Genomic DNA, 17,777 nt, shown 5'->3' with positions numbered 1-17,777 from the left:
ACTTAATATGGTAGGTGTCACACCCATTTTACAAAGTTTTTTCCAAAGCTATGTTTTACGTCAATAAACCAAACCAATTACCATGTTTCATCCCTTTTTTCGTATTTGGTATAGAATTATGGCATTTTTTCATTTTTCGTAATTTTCGATATCGATAAAGTGGGCGTGGTTATAGTCGGACCATTTTTTACACCAAGATAAAGTGAGTTCAGATAAGTACGTGGACTAAGTTTAGTAAAGATATATATAGGTTTTTGCTCAAGTTATCGTGTTAACGGCCGAGCGGAAGGACAGACGGTGGACTGTGTATAAAAACTGGGCTTGCTTCCACGGATTTCGCCTTTCACAGAAAACAGTTACCGCCATAGACCCTATGCCCCTACCAAATTTAAGAAGGATTGATAAATTTTTGTTCGACTTATGGCATTAAAAGTATTCTAGACAAACTAAATGAAAATGGGCGGAGCCACGCCCATTTTGAAATTTTCTTTTATTTTTGTATTTTGTTGCGCCATATCATTACTGGAGTTGAATTTTGACTTAATTTACTTATATACAGTAAAGATATTAAATTTTTTGTTAAAATTTGACTTTAAAAAAAAATTTTTTAAAAAGATGAAGTGTTCTTCATCCGATTTTGCTAATTTTTATTTAGCACATATATAGTAACAATAGTAACGTTCCTGTCAAATTTCATCGTGATATCTTCAACGACTGCCAAATTACGGCTTGCAAAACTTTTAAAGTACCTTCTTGTAAAAGTGGGCGGTGCCACGCCCATTGTCCAAAATCTTACTAATTTTCTATTCTGCGTCATAACGTCAACCCATCTACCAAGTTTCATCGCTTTATCCGCCTTTGGCAATGAATTATCGCATTTTTTTCGGTTTTTCGAAATTTTCGATATCGAAAAAGTGGGCGTGGTTATAGTCCGATATCGTTCATTTTAAATAGCGATATGAGATGAGTGCCCAGGAATCTACATACCAAATTTCATCAAGATAACTCAAAATTTACTCAAGTTATCGTGTTAACGGACAGACGGACGGACGGACGGACATGGCTCAATCAAATTTTTTTTCGATACTGATGATTTTGATATATGGAAGTCTATATCTATCTCGATTCCTTTATACCTGTACAACCAACCGTTATCCAATCAAAGTTAATATACTCTGTGAGCTCTGCTCAACTGAGTATAAAAACAAGTAAGGAAGGCTAAGTTCGGGTGTAACCGAACATTACATACTCAGCTGAGATCTTTTGAGACAAAATAAGGGAAAATCACCATGTATGAAAATGGACCTAGGGTAACCTTGGAATGTGTTTGTACGATATGGGTATCAAATTGAAGGAGTTAATGAGTATTTTAAAAGGGAGTGGGCCTTACTTCTATAGGTGGACGCCTTTTCGAGATATCGCCATAAAGGTGGACTAGGGGTGACTCTATAATGTGTTTGTACAATACCCATCAAATTAAAGGTATTAATGAGGGTTTTAAAAGGGAGTGGCCCTTCTTTGTATGTGGGAAGGCGTTTTCGAGATATCGACCAAAATGTGGACCAGGGTGACCCAGAACATTATCTGTCGGTTACCGCTAATTTATTTATAAATGTAATACCACGAACAGTATTCCTGCCATGATCATTGTGGATAAGTACAAGTGTGTTGACTTCTTTCTGACAGGCACTCGCTTAAGCGGCAATTACTCACCGACGTGTGCCGTACGTACGGACGTTTGTCGTACGAAACACGTTTGACCGAACCCTCAAGCCCGTAGGAATCAATGTGTGCGTCTGTGTACATGTACATAACATATTTGTGTGTGTATTGTTTACAGATAAGCACTGTTGCCATTGACCATTTTGCATGCATGCTTATGGAAACATCAACTTTTTCCAATTTAATTTTTGATGTTGTAAAAGGCTGGAATTAATATTAAATAAATAATAGATAACATATTTATAACACTTTTACATAATTATTTCGAATTATTTTCACAATTTTTCGAACTTTAATTAGGTGTTTTTGCATAAAACTGCAATCGGTCAAAAATTAGCGCACAAAAGTTTACTAGGCAACTCTCTTTAGTGAGAGAGCGATCAGCTGACACGTTCTTACGGAAAAAATCAAAATTGTTTTGATTTCTACGTTCCAGGCTACGTATGTACGTACGGGCGTTGCACGTCGGTGAGTTTTCGTTTACATTGCACATTCATAAGATAGGTCGTGTCAGCTGACACGTTTTTTCTACGTACGTTCGTGAGTAACTGCCGCATTTAGTTAACATAACGGAAAAATCTGGGTTGCCATTGTTGTTTCGGTTGAAAACGGTCAAATAGGGTTCTGTACAGGGACGTAAAAGATTGAAACAGGGTTTATGTAGTCACAAAAGTGTTGCTCCTGTTACACAGAATTTTAATTTTTTTCATGGCGAAAATTGTTCAGTTCAGACTTATTGATTTTCATTGAAAATTTAATTTATTACATGAGGTTACTCCTCAAAGTGTAAAAAGCATAGAAAACGTAGAGTTTTTCAAATTATTGTGAAAAACTTTTTAAACACAACGACAAAGTATATCGGTAAAATATTTTCTATGATTTCTGAATTTCTGTACCCAAGTTCATTATATTTGTGTAATACAGTAATCTGGTAACAGCATTTTTAAATGAAAAAACAACAATGTTACACGTGTGGCGCTTTATATTTTGTTAAGTTTTTCTATACATTTTTGACTCTAATTTAAATAAATTTTGCTATGTCCGTATCTTTCCGCATTGTAGGAGGCTAAAAGTCTTCTATTATTTACATTTCCGTGGAAATATATGCAACTATTTCAACTGTAAATACTACAAAGTTTTATTAAAATATGAAATGCAACTCAGCTTAAAGTATTCGTACGTACCAAAAATGCAACTCTAGACCTGAGATTTGCATCAGGTGAGCGAGGCTGTTTGTAATTTTGACGTTTAACGCTGAGTTGACACACTTGGTATTGTACACTATGGCCATGATTCCCAGGGCTATTGATTTCGCCCTGCAGAACTTTTTCATTTTCTTCTACTTAATATGGTAGGTGTCACACCCATTTTACAAAATTTTAAAGTTATATTTTGCGTCAAAAACCCGATCCAATCACCATTTTTCATCCCTTTTTTTGTATTTGGTATAGAATTATGACATTTTTTTCATTTTTCGAAATTTTCGATATCGAAAAATTGGGCGTGGTCATAGTCGGATTTCGTCAATTTTTAATACCAAGATAAAGTGAGTTTAGATAAATACGTGAACTAAGTTTAGCAAAGATATAGCGATTTTTGCTCAAGTTATCATGTTAACGGCCAAGAGAAAGGACAGACGGTCGACTGCGTATAAAAACTGGGCGTGGCTTCAACCGATTTTGCCCATTTTCACAGAAAACAGTTACCGGCATAGAAGATATGCCCTTACCAAATTTCACAAGGATTGGTAAATTTTTGTTCGACTTATGGCATTAAAAGGATTCTAAAGAAATTAAATGCAAAAGGGCGGAACCACGCCCATTTTGAAATTTTATTTTTGTATTTTGTTGCACCATATCATTACTGGAGTTGAATGTTGACATAATTTACTTATATACTGTAAAGATATTCAATTTTTTGTTAAAGTTTTACTTATAATTTTTTTTTTTTAAGTGGGCATGTTCGTTATCCGATTTTGCTAATTTTTATTTAGCACACATATAGTATTAGGAGCAACGTTGCTGTCAAATTTCATCATGATATCTTCAACGACTGCCAAATTACAGCTTTCAAACCTTTTAAATTACCTTCTTTTAAAAGTGGGCGGTGCCACGCCCATTGTCCAAAATTTTACTTATTTTCTATTATGCGTCATAAGGTCAACCCACTTACCAAGTTTCATCGCTTTATCCGTCTTTGGTAATGAATTATCGCACTTTTTCGGTTTTTCGAAATTTTCGATGTCGAAACAGTGGGCGTGGTTATAGTCCGATTTCGTTCATTTTAAACAGCGATCTGAGATGAGTGCCCAGGAACGTACATACCAAATTTCATTAAGACACCTCAAAATTTACTCAAGTTATCGTGTTTACGGACGGACGGACGGACATGGCTGAATGGATTTCTTTCATGAAAATGAAATGGTATATTAATTTCGTCACGAAACCGAAAATTGTAAGTCCTTAAAGGAAAATAGATAGACCCACCATTAAGTATACCGAAATAATCAGGTTGAAGAGCTGAGTTGATTTAGCCATGTCCGTCTGTCCGTCTGTCTGTTTGTATGCAAACTAGTCCCTCAATTTTTGAGATATCTTGATAAAATTTGGTGAGCGGGTGTATTTGGGTGTCCGATTAGACATTTGTCGGAACCGACCGGATCGGACCACTATAGCATATATCCTCCATACAACCGATTTTTCAGAAAAAGAGGATTTTTGTAATATCTTACCCAATTTAACAGATTGAAGCTTCAAACTTCACCATATACTTTCGTATATTGCACGTATTGTTGCCTGAAAAAATTGATGAGATCGGTCGTATATATAGTATATATCCGATTGTTCAGATAAGGAACTTTTCGTAATTACTGCCCTATTTTAAGAGCTAAATGCTTCAAATTTCAACGAATGCTTACGTATATAGCATATATTGTTGTCTGAAAAAATCGTAAAGATCGGTGGTATATATAGTATATATATGGTGGTATACATATATAGTATATATATATAGTATATATATATATATATATATATATATATTCGCAAATTTTAGCCCCATTTTAACAGCTAGAAGCTTCAAATTTCACTGAATACTTCCGTATATAGCATATATTGTTGTCTGAAAAAATCATAGAGATCGGTTGTATATATAGTATATATCTCATACAACCGATTGTTCAGATAAGAAACTTTGCGCAATTTCTACCCCATTTTAATAGCTATAAGCTTCAAATTTCACCGATTGCTTACGTATATAGCATATATTGTCTGAAAAAATCATAGAGATCGGTTGTATATATAGTATATATCTCATACAACCGTTTGTTCAGATAAGAAACTTCGCAATTTCTACCCCATTTTAACAGCTATAAGCTTCAAATTTCACCGATTGCTTACGTATATAGCATATATTGCTGTCTGAAAAAATCATAGAGATCGGTTGTATATATAGTATATATCTCATACAACCGATTGTTCAGATAAGAAACTTTTCGCAATTTCTACCCCATTTTAACAGCTGTAAGCTTCAAATTTCACCGATTGCTTACGTATATAGCATATATTGTCTGAAAAAATCATAGAGATCGGTTGTATATATAGTATATATCTCATACAACCGATTGTTCAGATAAGAAACTTTGCGCAATTTCTACCCCATTTTAATAGCTATAAGCTTCAAATTTCACCGATTGCTTACGTATATAGTATGTATTGTTGTGTCGAAAAATCATAGAGATCGGTGATATATATAATATATATATGATGGTATATATAGTATATATATATTTTTTTTTTGCGATTTCGGCCTCATTTTAACAGCTATAAGCTTCAAATTTCACCAAATGCTTACGTGTATATCATATATTGATGTCTGAAAAAATCATTGAGATCGGTGGTATACATAGTATATATCTCATACAACCGATTGTTCAGATAAGAAACTTTGCGCAATTTCTGCCCCGTTTTAACAGCTAGAAGCTTCAAATTTCACAAAATGCTTACGTATATAGCATATATTGTTGTCTGAAAAAATCATAGAGATCGGTGGTATATATAGTATATATCTCATACAACCGATTGTTCAGATAAGAAACTTTTCGCAATTTCTACCCCATTTTAACAGCTGTAAGCTTCAAATTTCACCGATTGCTTACGTATATAGCATATATTGTCTGAAAAAATCATAGAGATCGGTTGTATATATAGTATATATCTCATACAACCGATTGTTCAGATAAGAAACTTTGCGCAATTTCTACCCCATTTTAACAGCTGTAAGCTTCAAATTTCACCGATTGCTTACGTATATAGCATATATTGTCTGAAAAAATCATAGAGATCGGTTGTATATATAGTATATATCTCATACAACCGATTGTTCAGATAAGAAACTTTGCGCAATTTCTACCCCATTTTAATAGCTATAAGCTTCAAATTTCACCGTTTGCTTACGTATATAGTATGTATTGTTGTGTCAAAAAATCATAGAGATCGGTGATATATATAATATATATATGATGGTATATATAGTATATATATATAGTATATATATATTTTTTTTTGCGATTTCGGCCTCATTTTAACAGCTATAAGCTTCAAATTTCACCAAATGCTTACGTGTATAGCATATATTGCTGTCTGAAAAAATCATAGAGATCGGTTGTATATATAGTATATATCTCATACAACCGATTGTTCAGATAAGAAACTTTTCGCAATTTCTACCCCATTTTAACAGCTGTAAGCTTCAAATTTCACCGATTGCTTACGTATATAGCATATATTGTCTGAAAAAATCATAGAGATCGGTTGTATATATAGTATATATCTCATACAACCGATTGTTCAGATAAGAAACTTTGCGCAATTTCTACCCCATTTTAATAGCTATAAGCTTCAAATTTCACCGATTGCTTACGTATATAGTATGTATTGTTGTGTCAAAAAATCATAGAGATCGGTGATATATATAATATATATATGATGGTATATATAGTATATATATATAGTATATATATATTTTTTTTTGCGATTTCGGCCTCATTTTAACAGCTATAAGCTTCAAATTTCACCAAATGCTTACGTGTATAGCATATATTGTTGTCTGAGAAAATCATAGATACCGGTGGTATATATAGTATATATCTCATACAACCGATTGTTCAGATAAGAAACTTTGCGCAATTTCTTCCCCATTTTAACAGCTAGAAGCTTCAAATTTCACCAAATGCTTACGTGTATAGCATATATTGTTGTCTGAAAAAATCATTGAGATCGGTGGTATATATAGTATATATCTCATACAACCGATTGTTCAGATAAGAAACTGTGCGCAATTTCTGCCCCTTTTTAACAGCTAGACGCTTCAAATTTCACCATATGCTTACGTATATAGCATATATTGTTGTCTGAAAAAATCATAGAGATCGGTGGTATATATATTATATACCCCATATAAACTCTAATTTTTGCCCCCTTTTTACGGCTAGAAGCTTCAAAATTCATCAAATTTCATCAAATAGTTACGTTTACGTCATATATTTTTGAAAGACGTGATTCGTATTCATAGTTTTTACATGCAGACCACAAAAAACGTGAAGCTTTGCATCCTCACACAGATTACCTACGTTCAAATTTCACAAAATGCTTACGTGTATAGCATATATTGTTGTTTGAGAAAATCATAGATACCGGTGGTATATATAGTATATATCTCATACAACCGATTGTTCAGATAAGAAACTTTGCGCAATTTCTTCCCCATTCTAACAGCTATAAGCTTCAAATTTCACCAAATGCTTACGTGTATAGCATATATTGATGTCTGAAAAAATCATTGAGATCGGTGGTATACATAGTATATATCTCATACAACCGATTGTTCAGATAACAAACTTTGCGCAATTTCTGCCCCATTTTAACAGCTAGAAGCTTCAAATTTCACAAAATGCTTACGTATATAGCATATATTGTTGTCTGAAAAAATCATAGAGATCGGTGGTATATATATTATATACTTCATATAAACTGTCATTTTTGCCCCTTTTTTACGCTAGAAGCTTCAAAATTCATCAAACAGTTACGTTTACGTCATATATTTTTGAAAGACGTGATTCGTAGTCATAGTTTTTACATGCAGACCACAAAAAACGTGAAGCTTTGCATCCTCACACAGATTACCTACCTATTTTTTATTTTATATTTATCTTAAAAATGGTTTAGATATGTTCAAATTTCACCAAATGCTTACGTGTATAGCATATATTGTTGTCTGAGAAAATCATAGATACCGGTGGTATATATAGTATATATCTCATACAACCGATTGTTCAGATAAGAAACTGTGCGCAATTTCTGCCCCTTTTTAACAGCTAGACGCTTCAAATTTCACCAAATGCTTACGTGTATAGCATATATTGTTGTCTGAAAAAATCATTGAGATCGGTGGTATATATAGTATATATCTCATACAACCGATTGTTCAGATAAGAAACTGTGCGCAATTTCTGCCCCTTTTTAACAGCTAGACGCTTCAAATTTCACCATATGCTTACGTATATAGCATATATTGTTGTCTGAAAAAATCATAGAGATCGGTGGTATATATATTATATACCCCATATAAACTCTAATTTTTGCCCCCTTTTTACGGCTAGAAGCTTCAAAATTCATCAAATTTCATCAAATAGTTACGTTTACGTCATATATTGTTGAAATACGTGATTCGTAGTCATAGTTTTTACACGCAGACCACAAAAAACCTGAAACTTTGCATCCTCACACAAAGTACCTACCTGTTTTTTATTTTATATTTATCTTAAAAATCGTTAAAGTATGTAGATCTGTTCACTATATATTTCTTATCTTTACATCCGATTATTCGGAGATTACGAGCGGGATAAGATTATTGTTCAGCCCCATTCATGAAAGGTATGAAGTCTTCGGCACAGCCGAAGACAGTCCCGTTTTTACTTGTTTTGATTTATAGAAGTCTATATCTATCTCGATTAGTTTATGCCGTTACGGATTACCGTTATGCGAACAAAATTAATATACTCTGTGAGCTCTGCTCAGCTGAGTATAAAGAAGGAGGGTTCATGCCTGAAATGTACATTAATAAAGGGAAAGGAAAGCTGAAAGAAAAGGTCTGTCCGTTTCAGGTGGAGTCATCCCTCCCCCTCTGCGTAAAATTTCTTAGTCAACCCTAGTCGTCCAAAGTAGTATTTTTAGCGTTTGCATCGATTTTGGACGGGATCGGGTTGTTAGAACAGAAGTATTTTTATTAATTAAATCATAAGTAATAAAAAATGCTGCGAATATTAATAGAACGTTTTTTAAATGCACAGAAATAACAAGCCAAAAGCAAGTAATAAAGCTTTGAAAAAACCTAGAAAAATTAATGAGGTCAAACCTATGGTACTATCGAATAAAGATGTGGATACATCGGGAAGAATCAGTAGCAATAAACAGCCTTTGCGAGATATCACTGCAAACGTGCAAAACACACAAAATATGATAACAATAGATATAACTGAATCTGGCAATTCTAATCTGGTAGCAGATATTTACGACAACCGTATCGTTAGCGATGCTGAACCCGGGCAATCATACCGCAATTACAAAACTCGACGCATTTCTATTGAACAGCAAGATAATGCTCCGGAAGTAAAACGTTCTCGAAAATCACTACCCCGTGCTGTTAAAAAAGATATGCCAAATAAAGGTCGATTGGAAAGTAGTACATTGGAATCACGCGTTATGAAGTCTGGAACGAAGCGAGCATCGCCTGAACTTATGGTAAGTAGGTAAGGTAAATTATAAACATCAGACCATATTAGTACATACGTCAATAAAACTAGCTTACTACTTAATGTGTCGAAACCTGAAAACTCCATATAGTTCACCCGTCCGTGGGTCTTGGTGGAAATATATCTGCCACCAGTTAGCATGAAAAGTTGGCAAAAATTTGTAAACCATACTTCGCTTGTTAGTTATAAGTTTAGTTTTTGGGTATTTAGGTTGTGAGGGTGAAGGTTGTATAGGGAGCGGTTATCGGCATACAATAGTCCGTGCTGTCCGGGATAAAGTCGAAACTGGTAAGAAGGCTAGAGTGTCCGAAGTCAGAAAGCCCATAGCCCATATAACGAAGCCTGACCAACGACCGGGCCGCGGCTGCCTTTTAAATTTAATAAATTATAATTTATAATAATAATTAGGCGGCGGCCGTGGTGTAGTGGTAGGGTGCTCCGCCTACCACACCGAAGATCCTGGGTTCACACCACGGGCAAAGTAACATCAAAAATTTAGAAACACAATTTTTCAATTTGAAGGAAGTTTTTCTAAACGGGGTCGCCCCTCGGTAGTGATTTGGTTAAAACTCCGAGCGAATTTCTGTCATGAAAAGATTCTCAGTGAAGTCAAAGTCATTTGCCTTGCAGATGCCGTTCGGAGTCGGAAAAATTAAAGGTGCGACGCAAATTGAAAAAAAGCTCCACGAAAAAAAATATCTTAGAAGGTTATCGCACCTTGCATTTATTTTTTTATTTTGATTTTATGAATTATTAAATACTGTTACCTTCAAAATAAAATAAAAATTATTAAAGTAAGACAAGTGGCAGCAAAAATATAGAATTTTGAACGTGGGCAAGTTTGCTTATCCATCCAATCTTAACAAATGTCGATCTTGAAAAAAAATTTTTTTTGGACAAAATCCTAATATACTTATGTAGGTATTTGCTTATTTCGCGCAAGCAAATTAAAAAAAGTTTGAGCCGAAATAAAAATTATGAAACCCCAAATGGTGTACGATTTGTAAAATAATGACCCCAAGACCCCTCTGGAATATCGATCAATTTCAATCAATCAAAAGTAAAATGTTTGTTTGTTTTAATGGTGTGTTCAATTTATACTTATTATTAAGAATTCATGAGCTTAACACCGGCTTATAATAATTGAATATTCAATTATAATAATTGAATATTCAATTATTATGTTTTTCTAAGAGAAACTGAAAAGAAAGGTAGAAACGATAATTGCGATGGTACCATTTCGAAAATCGCCACAAATTCATCGTCAGGCAAATTCGTAATGTTATCAAAGGTTTCACCGAGATTCGAACCGCGTGGTTAAGGCAACTGCAGTTTCACCGTGAGATTCGCGGTTCAAATCTCGGTGAAACCTTTGATAACATTACGAAATTGCCTGACGTTGAATTTGTGGCGATTTTCGAAATGGTACCATCGCAATATGCCAGTAAATGTTTCTAACTTCTTTCCAGTTTCTCTTAGAAAAACATAATAATTGAATATTAAATTATTATAAGCCGGTGTTAAGCTCATGAATTCTTAATAATAAGTGCAAAAGTAAAATGATTCGATTCTTTACTTAGTCTAGTGTTGTACAATAGCCTAGTTTTTTTAAACGGTTTTATTTAGGTTGACTTGACAGGCTGGCTGGTTGGCTGGTTGGATGGCTGGCACGAATTTTGTAATTGAAATTTAAGTAACTTCCCGCTAAGCTACAAGCTTGAAACTTGGAATATAGTTCAGAACCCGATGACAATGCAATAATAATAAAAAAAATCGTCGCTAGGTGGCGCAAGGATCAATATATTCACAAAAATCGTATTTGTGGTCCGATTTGGCTCATATTTGGAATACATAATAAATACAAGAATAGAAAGCGACCTATTATGTCCGATTTGGCTCATATTTGGAACAAATTTTACATACAGTCCGGTAGAAGTGACATTAAAATTGTATGGAGTTGGAGGAGGGACAAGCATACGTGGCGCCGAGACGAGTAAAGTCATTGGAAGGATTATGTATTGAGGACTTAAATTGAAACAAATTGTCAGGAAATTCCTTGTAATAATGAGTCACTAAATGAACTAAATATAATGAGAAATAATAGGCAGTTAAATAAAGACTAAAAACTTGAAAATAAAATAATAAACAAAACATTTTAAGTTAAACGGTTTTATTGAAAACAATACTTACATGAAGTAATAATAATACTAAAAGCTAGAAAATAATTAGGTAGGCCCTAGGTACTAGTCATCACACTCCTTTTAGTATTATTATTATTTCATGTAAGTATTGTTTTCAATAAACCCGTTTAAGTTAAACTTTTTTTTTAATTATTTTATTTTACATGTATATACATCTACATTTGCAACTAAAGAAATAACGCTCATGGAGAATTACACATAGTAGGGTATGGAGAGATAGTGGATACACAAACCTTTTAGGTCATAGTGTATTACGCATACCTAAATTTAAGGTGGAGAATAGTAGAGACACACAGCTTTTAGTGCTAGTTTCATGCGAAACAATTTCATAAGTGTAGATAAAGTTATGCACTTGTCAGTCCATATATACTTAAAGTGCAGTGTACATATGTATATACATGTAGAACACACTGCTAATGCTATGATGGATCGATAAATACTAAAATTTATGTACTTCAAATTTTTTTCTAAGGATCAATTTGATGAAGTAAGAGGAAACCCCATTCTACGATCAAAAATGAGAAAAATCGAAGCAACACCAAGTAATGACAGAAGTTTGACCTATTCTTTGCCGCCTATGAAAGTCCAAAGAAACGCAACGCAGGATAATATAGAAACGTCCATAGCTAAAGCAAACACTTCTAATACACCAACGAATGTGTCGAATATTAAGAACAACGCAACAAATAGAATAATAAATAAGTTTCAAAATTCGAATAAGCCAACCAAAAATCTTTCACGCCCACATAAAAACAACATAAATATTCAGAAAACAACAGTAAATAAAATTCATACGACTCCACCAATCTCAACCGCTAGCCCGAACGAAAATAAAACTCAATTGGATGATATAGAAGAATGTCGTCGGGATGTGGGCCAAAGTGAAATGTCTATTGGCAATAACAGTGATGAATTTAGCGATTTTCCGTCATTTCCCAACATAATGAATATTTCCGACATGGCGTCATCATCTGAATGTGAGTCAACTCAAAGTAGAATTAATCAAGCCCCAACAGTAAATCCGACTAACAAAGATTTTAATTCATCTACTAAAACAATTCCCAACTCTTATTCATCCGCAAAAAATTTAACAACAAATTTGTCGGAACCTCATAAAAATCTTATATATTATTCACGATCAGAAAGTGATAGTGACAATGAAGAATCAATAAATTTGCATAACACTCTTGAACAGCCTACTGCGAAATCGGCAGAACATGTATTTGTAACACCAAAAATGCCATTGGAAAGGTTCCGAAAGACAACCACAGCAAGTCTAACCAAATGTCATGTAACTACCACTGAAACATCAATAATTACTCAGGAAGATCGATTTGTACATCATCGACAATTTTTAGTAAATCACGCAGCTGTGTCGAATACACCGTTAAACCTTTCAAAAAGCTGCACACGTGCAACAACAACAACTACAACCAAAACGTTTGTGCAAGAAAATAACGAACTCAACCTCAATAGTTTTATGCGAAGATCCGCAAATATTCGGACGCCAACACCAAAAGCGCTACAACAAGGTAAGTGTAATGTTTAAAATTCATAAAGTTTTACTAATATGCAGTGCTGCTCAAAAGTTTTTATTTGGAAGTGCAAATCACAATACATGTACAAAATTGTAAGTGCACTGAATTTTTTTTGTATTTAAAAAATATATATTTAAAAAATTTTAATTTTTTGAGGTCGGAAAAAGTTGAATATTTGGTTTCAAGTTACAAAATATTTGCTTAAAATATTACGTTAATAGTTACCTATATGTATCGCCAACATACAAGAGCCAATAAATTTAATTCTAAAAGTAGCGAAAAATTACATTGACCTCTAGCTTCAAGTTTTGTGGGAACATATTGTAACGAATATTAGCAGCACTAAGCGATACTATCATCTCTAAGCCGATGCTAAGCATTGACTTGATGCACATTAATAATTCAATCATTATGTCTACATATATGTACGTACACGCAGCAGAGAAGCAACGCACAAACGCATGCATATATCTTATCTGAGTTGCTCACAAGAGAGGGCAATAATTTGTGCAAGTATTACTCACGCGCATATGAGAAGTTATAAACGTAGTTGTGGCTGGTGATTTGGTAGCTTATAACTAACTAGTAAGTTCTGGAATGGAAAAGCCTAGAAGTATGCAACGAGAAATCAAAAAGTATAAAAGGCACGACAGTAGAGGCGCAAAAATCAGTTTCGTTTAAGCTATCAATCAGTTTGAGTTAAGCAAGTTATCAGTAAGCGAAATATAAGTTTTATTGTGAAGTACTTTAATAAACTTATCTTGTTTGGTTGATTTTCCGACAGGGTTGTTTCCTGTAAACAAGTTTTAAAGGCTCGAATATTGTCAGAAATTGTGTTTATCTGTTTGTTTATTATTCTACCGTCGAATGTTTTTCTGTAGATTTCCATGTTTTCGAGACGTCGGCCCTTTTCTTGTATGTGAAGAACCCTAACTGTTTTATTGATGTTTGCTGGGGAACATTCATTCTCGACCATGTGATTCGCGAAGTTAGACTCGGGTATAATGTTTGTATTCCGTATTTTTTTGTTGTAATCTCTAATATGTTCTCTGAACCTCGTTCTTATTTGCCATCCTGTTTGTCCTATGTAACTATGCTGGCATCCGCAGGTAAGCTTGTATACGCCGTGGTTGCTAAACGGATCCTCTGAGTTAGTGTTAGTTCTTAGTTTTCGCCCTAGATTGTTCGATGTTTTGAATACTGTGTTAATGTTGTATTTTTTAAAGAAGTTTGCCAATTTATGTGTTGCTTTTCCAGTATATGTCATAGTCGTCCAGCTATTATTTTCCTTTTCATTATTTCTTTTTGGTTCTCCATTTGTCCCTCTGAGCTTATCTACTAGTGCTTTTTTATATCCGTTGTTTGCAGCGATTTTATATATGATCTCAAGTTCTCTCTTATATGCCTCTTGTGTAAGAGGTGTTCTTTCAAGTATATGTACCAAGTGCCTTAATGCTGCATTTTTATGCTGTTGGGGGTGATTTGAGGTATTGTGTATTATTGTGTCGGTGGCCGATGACTTTCTATATATGTCATAGTTAAATCTTTTGGCTTCTTTATCAATATTTATCGTGAGGTCTAGATAGTTGATTCCTCCGTCTTTTTCGGTTTCCATTGTAAATTTTATATTTCCAAATTTGACAAGGGATGACGGAAAATCGTTCCAATATACATCATACTTTAATAAAGGCCATTTTCCATTATTGCAGAGTGGAATTATTTATTCAACAGTTTAGCGATTCGAACTTAGCAGAAGGTTGCAAATAAGAGGATTTGCAGTAAATACGTTACAATTGGTGTCAGAAGAGGAATTGTTGAATAAATTCCAGAGGACAACAAGGACATGGCAAAGTTCAGTGAATTGAAGATCCAGCAACTGAAGAAGGAGTTGGAGAGCCGTGGATTGAATACAACCGGCATTAAACTCGAATTACAGGCACGACTACGAGAGGCAATGGAAGCAGAAGGAATTAACGTGGAAGAGTATGTCTTTCATCTTGATGTCGACGAGACAACAACAAAAATTGAAGAGAAAAAGGAAACATCGCAGACAGTTACGAGCACAGACTTGAAAACGATTTTGGCTGCAATATCTGCTCAGACATCGACAGTATCATCCCAACTGGAATCGCAAAAGATAGATATAACATCTCAACTGGAATCCCAGGAGAACCGTATAACATCCAATATGGAAACTCAACTGGAAGAACAGAAGACATATGGCATCCCAATGGAATCGCAGAAGACACGCATAACATCCAAGATGGAAGAACAAGAGGAGCGCTTATCATTGCAGGTGGCACAAATGTCTTCGCAGTTATAAGCACACGAAGCAAGGGTAACATCAAATCAGGAAGCGCATGATGCAAAAATCGCTCAATTTCAGGCAGAAGTATGATTTGAAGGGTAGTATGGATCAGTTACAACTAAATCGCCCAGCTGTTTCAGCGAGTATCCCAAAGGTAAAAACACCATCCTTTGACGGGTCTGTTCCTTTCCAGGTCTTTAAGCTACAGTTTGAGAAGACCGCAGCAATCAACAACTGGAATGCTGAAGATAAAGTTGCAGCTCTATTCGTAGCATTGAAGGGGTCAGCAGCAGAAATCCTACAGACGATTCCCGAAGGAGAGCGGAACAACTATGAAGCATTGATGGCCGCTGTCGAGAGACGTTATGGAAGCGAGCATAGAAAACATATATTCCAAATTGAGTTCCAAAACCGTCACCAAAGAGCGAATGAGACTTTGCAGGAGTTTGCCTCGGATGTTGAAAGATTGGCTCATCTCGCAAATCCGGACGCACCCGTGGAATACACCGAGAGGGTAAAAACCCCAGAGTTTTATAAATGGCATACGGGACGTGGAAACGAAGCGAGCTACATACGCAAACCCAAAGCTGACATTTGCTGAAACACTATCACATGCATTGACTCAGGAAACTGCCTCCCTATTGAGTAAACCAGCATATAAGGCTCATCGTGTGGAAGTAGAAATACCAGAGTGGGTAGACACAATTTTGGAAGCATTGAAGGGTACGCAGCAGAAGTATAACGATGCAGTCAAATGCTTTAAGTGTGGAAAGCCAGGGCACATTGCTGAATGCTGATGGAGATGATCAGATCTGCAAGACCAATCAATCGTTAAACTAAAGCGAGTCAGCAGTAAGGGACGACAGCTGGCTCCCTCAATTGAATGCCCCATAATCTCTATCTCACAAATTGGAAGAAGGTCAAACAATCTTACTGTCGGAGGACATGTTGATGGAAAGGAACGTTTACTGTCTGTAGATACGGGTGCATCTCATTCCATCATTCGAGCGGATTTAGTCAACAAGAAGATAAGACCATTGCTTGGAGCTAGATTACGTACACCCACGGGAGAGGACACCCAGGTAATTGGAGAAGTAGCATGTGAAGTAGCAATTGGGAACGTCACGGTATTACACAATTTTATAGTGGCAGATATTGTTGATGAAATCATAATTGGAGTGGACTTCTTAATCGACCAAGGCATCAAGATCGATATGCAAGACGATGCGATATAAGAACATGGATGTGCCACTTAATTTCGGCTACGAGAGAGGCTACAGCAGTAAACGAGTGCTGGTGGAAGAGTCGGCAAATACCACCAAAATCCGAAGCAGTAATCTGGGCAAAGTTTGATGGAGATTGTGGGACAAACAAATTGTGAGTTGTCGAAGCAGCAAACAAATCAGCACTGAACATACTTGTAGGAAAAATCCTGGCTATGACAAAACAAGATGGACGTATTCCGGTAAGAGTACTCAATGAGTTGAAATCACCACTCAAATTGACCAAAGGAGCTATTTTGGGAAGATGCCAAGAGGCTGAAGTAGTTATTAACTGTGAACAGCTCCAGGAACACATTTCATCTAGTAATACTGATCTTTCAAATGACATCACGGCATGGACGCAGGGGCTAGAGGAAGCCTATCAGAGTAAGGCAAAAGAACTGCTCCTAAAGTTCGCGAACATATTTGACCAGGATGGTTCCAAACCAGGCCGCACCAACGTTGTGAAACATCAAATTGACACTGGAGATGCGAGGCCGATCCGTCAAGCTCCACGTAGTGTTCCACTGGCGAAGCGGGAAGTTGTGAGTCAAATCATACAAGAAATGAGCGGCAGCGGCGTCATCGAACCATCAGCTAGTCCATGGAGCTCACCGGTAGTACTTGTAAAGAAGAAGGATGGAAAAATGAGGTTTTGCGTGGACTACCGGAAGTTGAATGACGTAACGAAAAAGGATAGCTACCCATTGCCAAGAATTGACGACACTCTGGACTCGCTATCTGGTACGAAATGGTTTTCCACGCTGGACTTGAAAAGCGGCTACTGGCAAGTTGAGATGAAGGAGGAAGATAAAGAGAAAACAGCCTTCAGTGTCGGTGATGGTTTTTGGCAATTTACAGTGATGCCTTTTGGACTTTGTAATGCACCAGCTACTTTTGAGAGACTCATGGACCGGGTACTGAAAGGACTACATT

The 17,777-nt window shown here is 35.5% G+C and overlaps 1 protein-coding gene across 6 annotated transcripts in view; it reads left to right on the top strand.

The window, feature by feature from the left end:
- The window catches only part of LOC137252966 (putative uncharacterized protein DDB_G0286901), a 155,237-nt gene that overhangs the window by 103,577 nt on the left and 33,883 nt on the right, over positions 1-17,777 (top strand). For all 6 annotated transcript variants that reach the window (XM_067789138.1, XM_067789139.1, XM_067789135.1 and 3 more), the window contains 2 exons: positions 9,071-9,521; positions 12,206-13,265. In XM_067789138.1, coding sequence (XP_067645239.1) covers positions 9,071-9,521; positions 12,206-13,265 — 1,511 coding nt within the window. The remainder of the gene's footprint in view (positions 1-9,070; positions 9,522-12,205; positions 13,266-17,777) is intronic.

This window comes from Eurosta solidaginis, chromosome 5, assembly GCF_040869045.1.
Source record: "Eurosta solidaginis isolate ZX-2024a chromosome 5, ASM4086904v1, whole genome shotgun sequence".
NCBI lineage: Eukaryota > Metazoa > Arthropoda > Insecta > Diptera > Tephritidae > Eurosta > Eurosta solidaginis.
The sequence above is the reverse complement of the archived record's forward strand: the minus strand, read 5'-3'. Positions and strand labels throughout refer to the sequence as shown.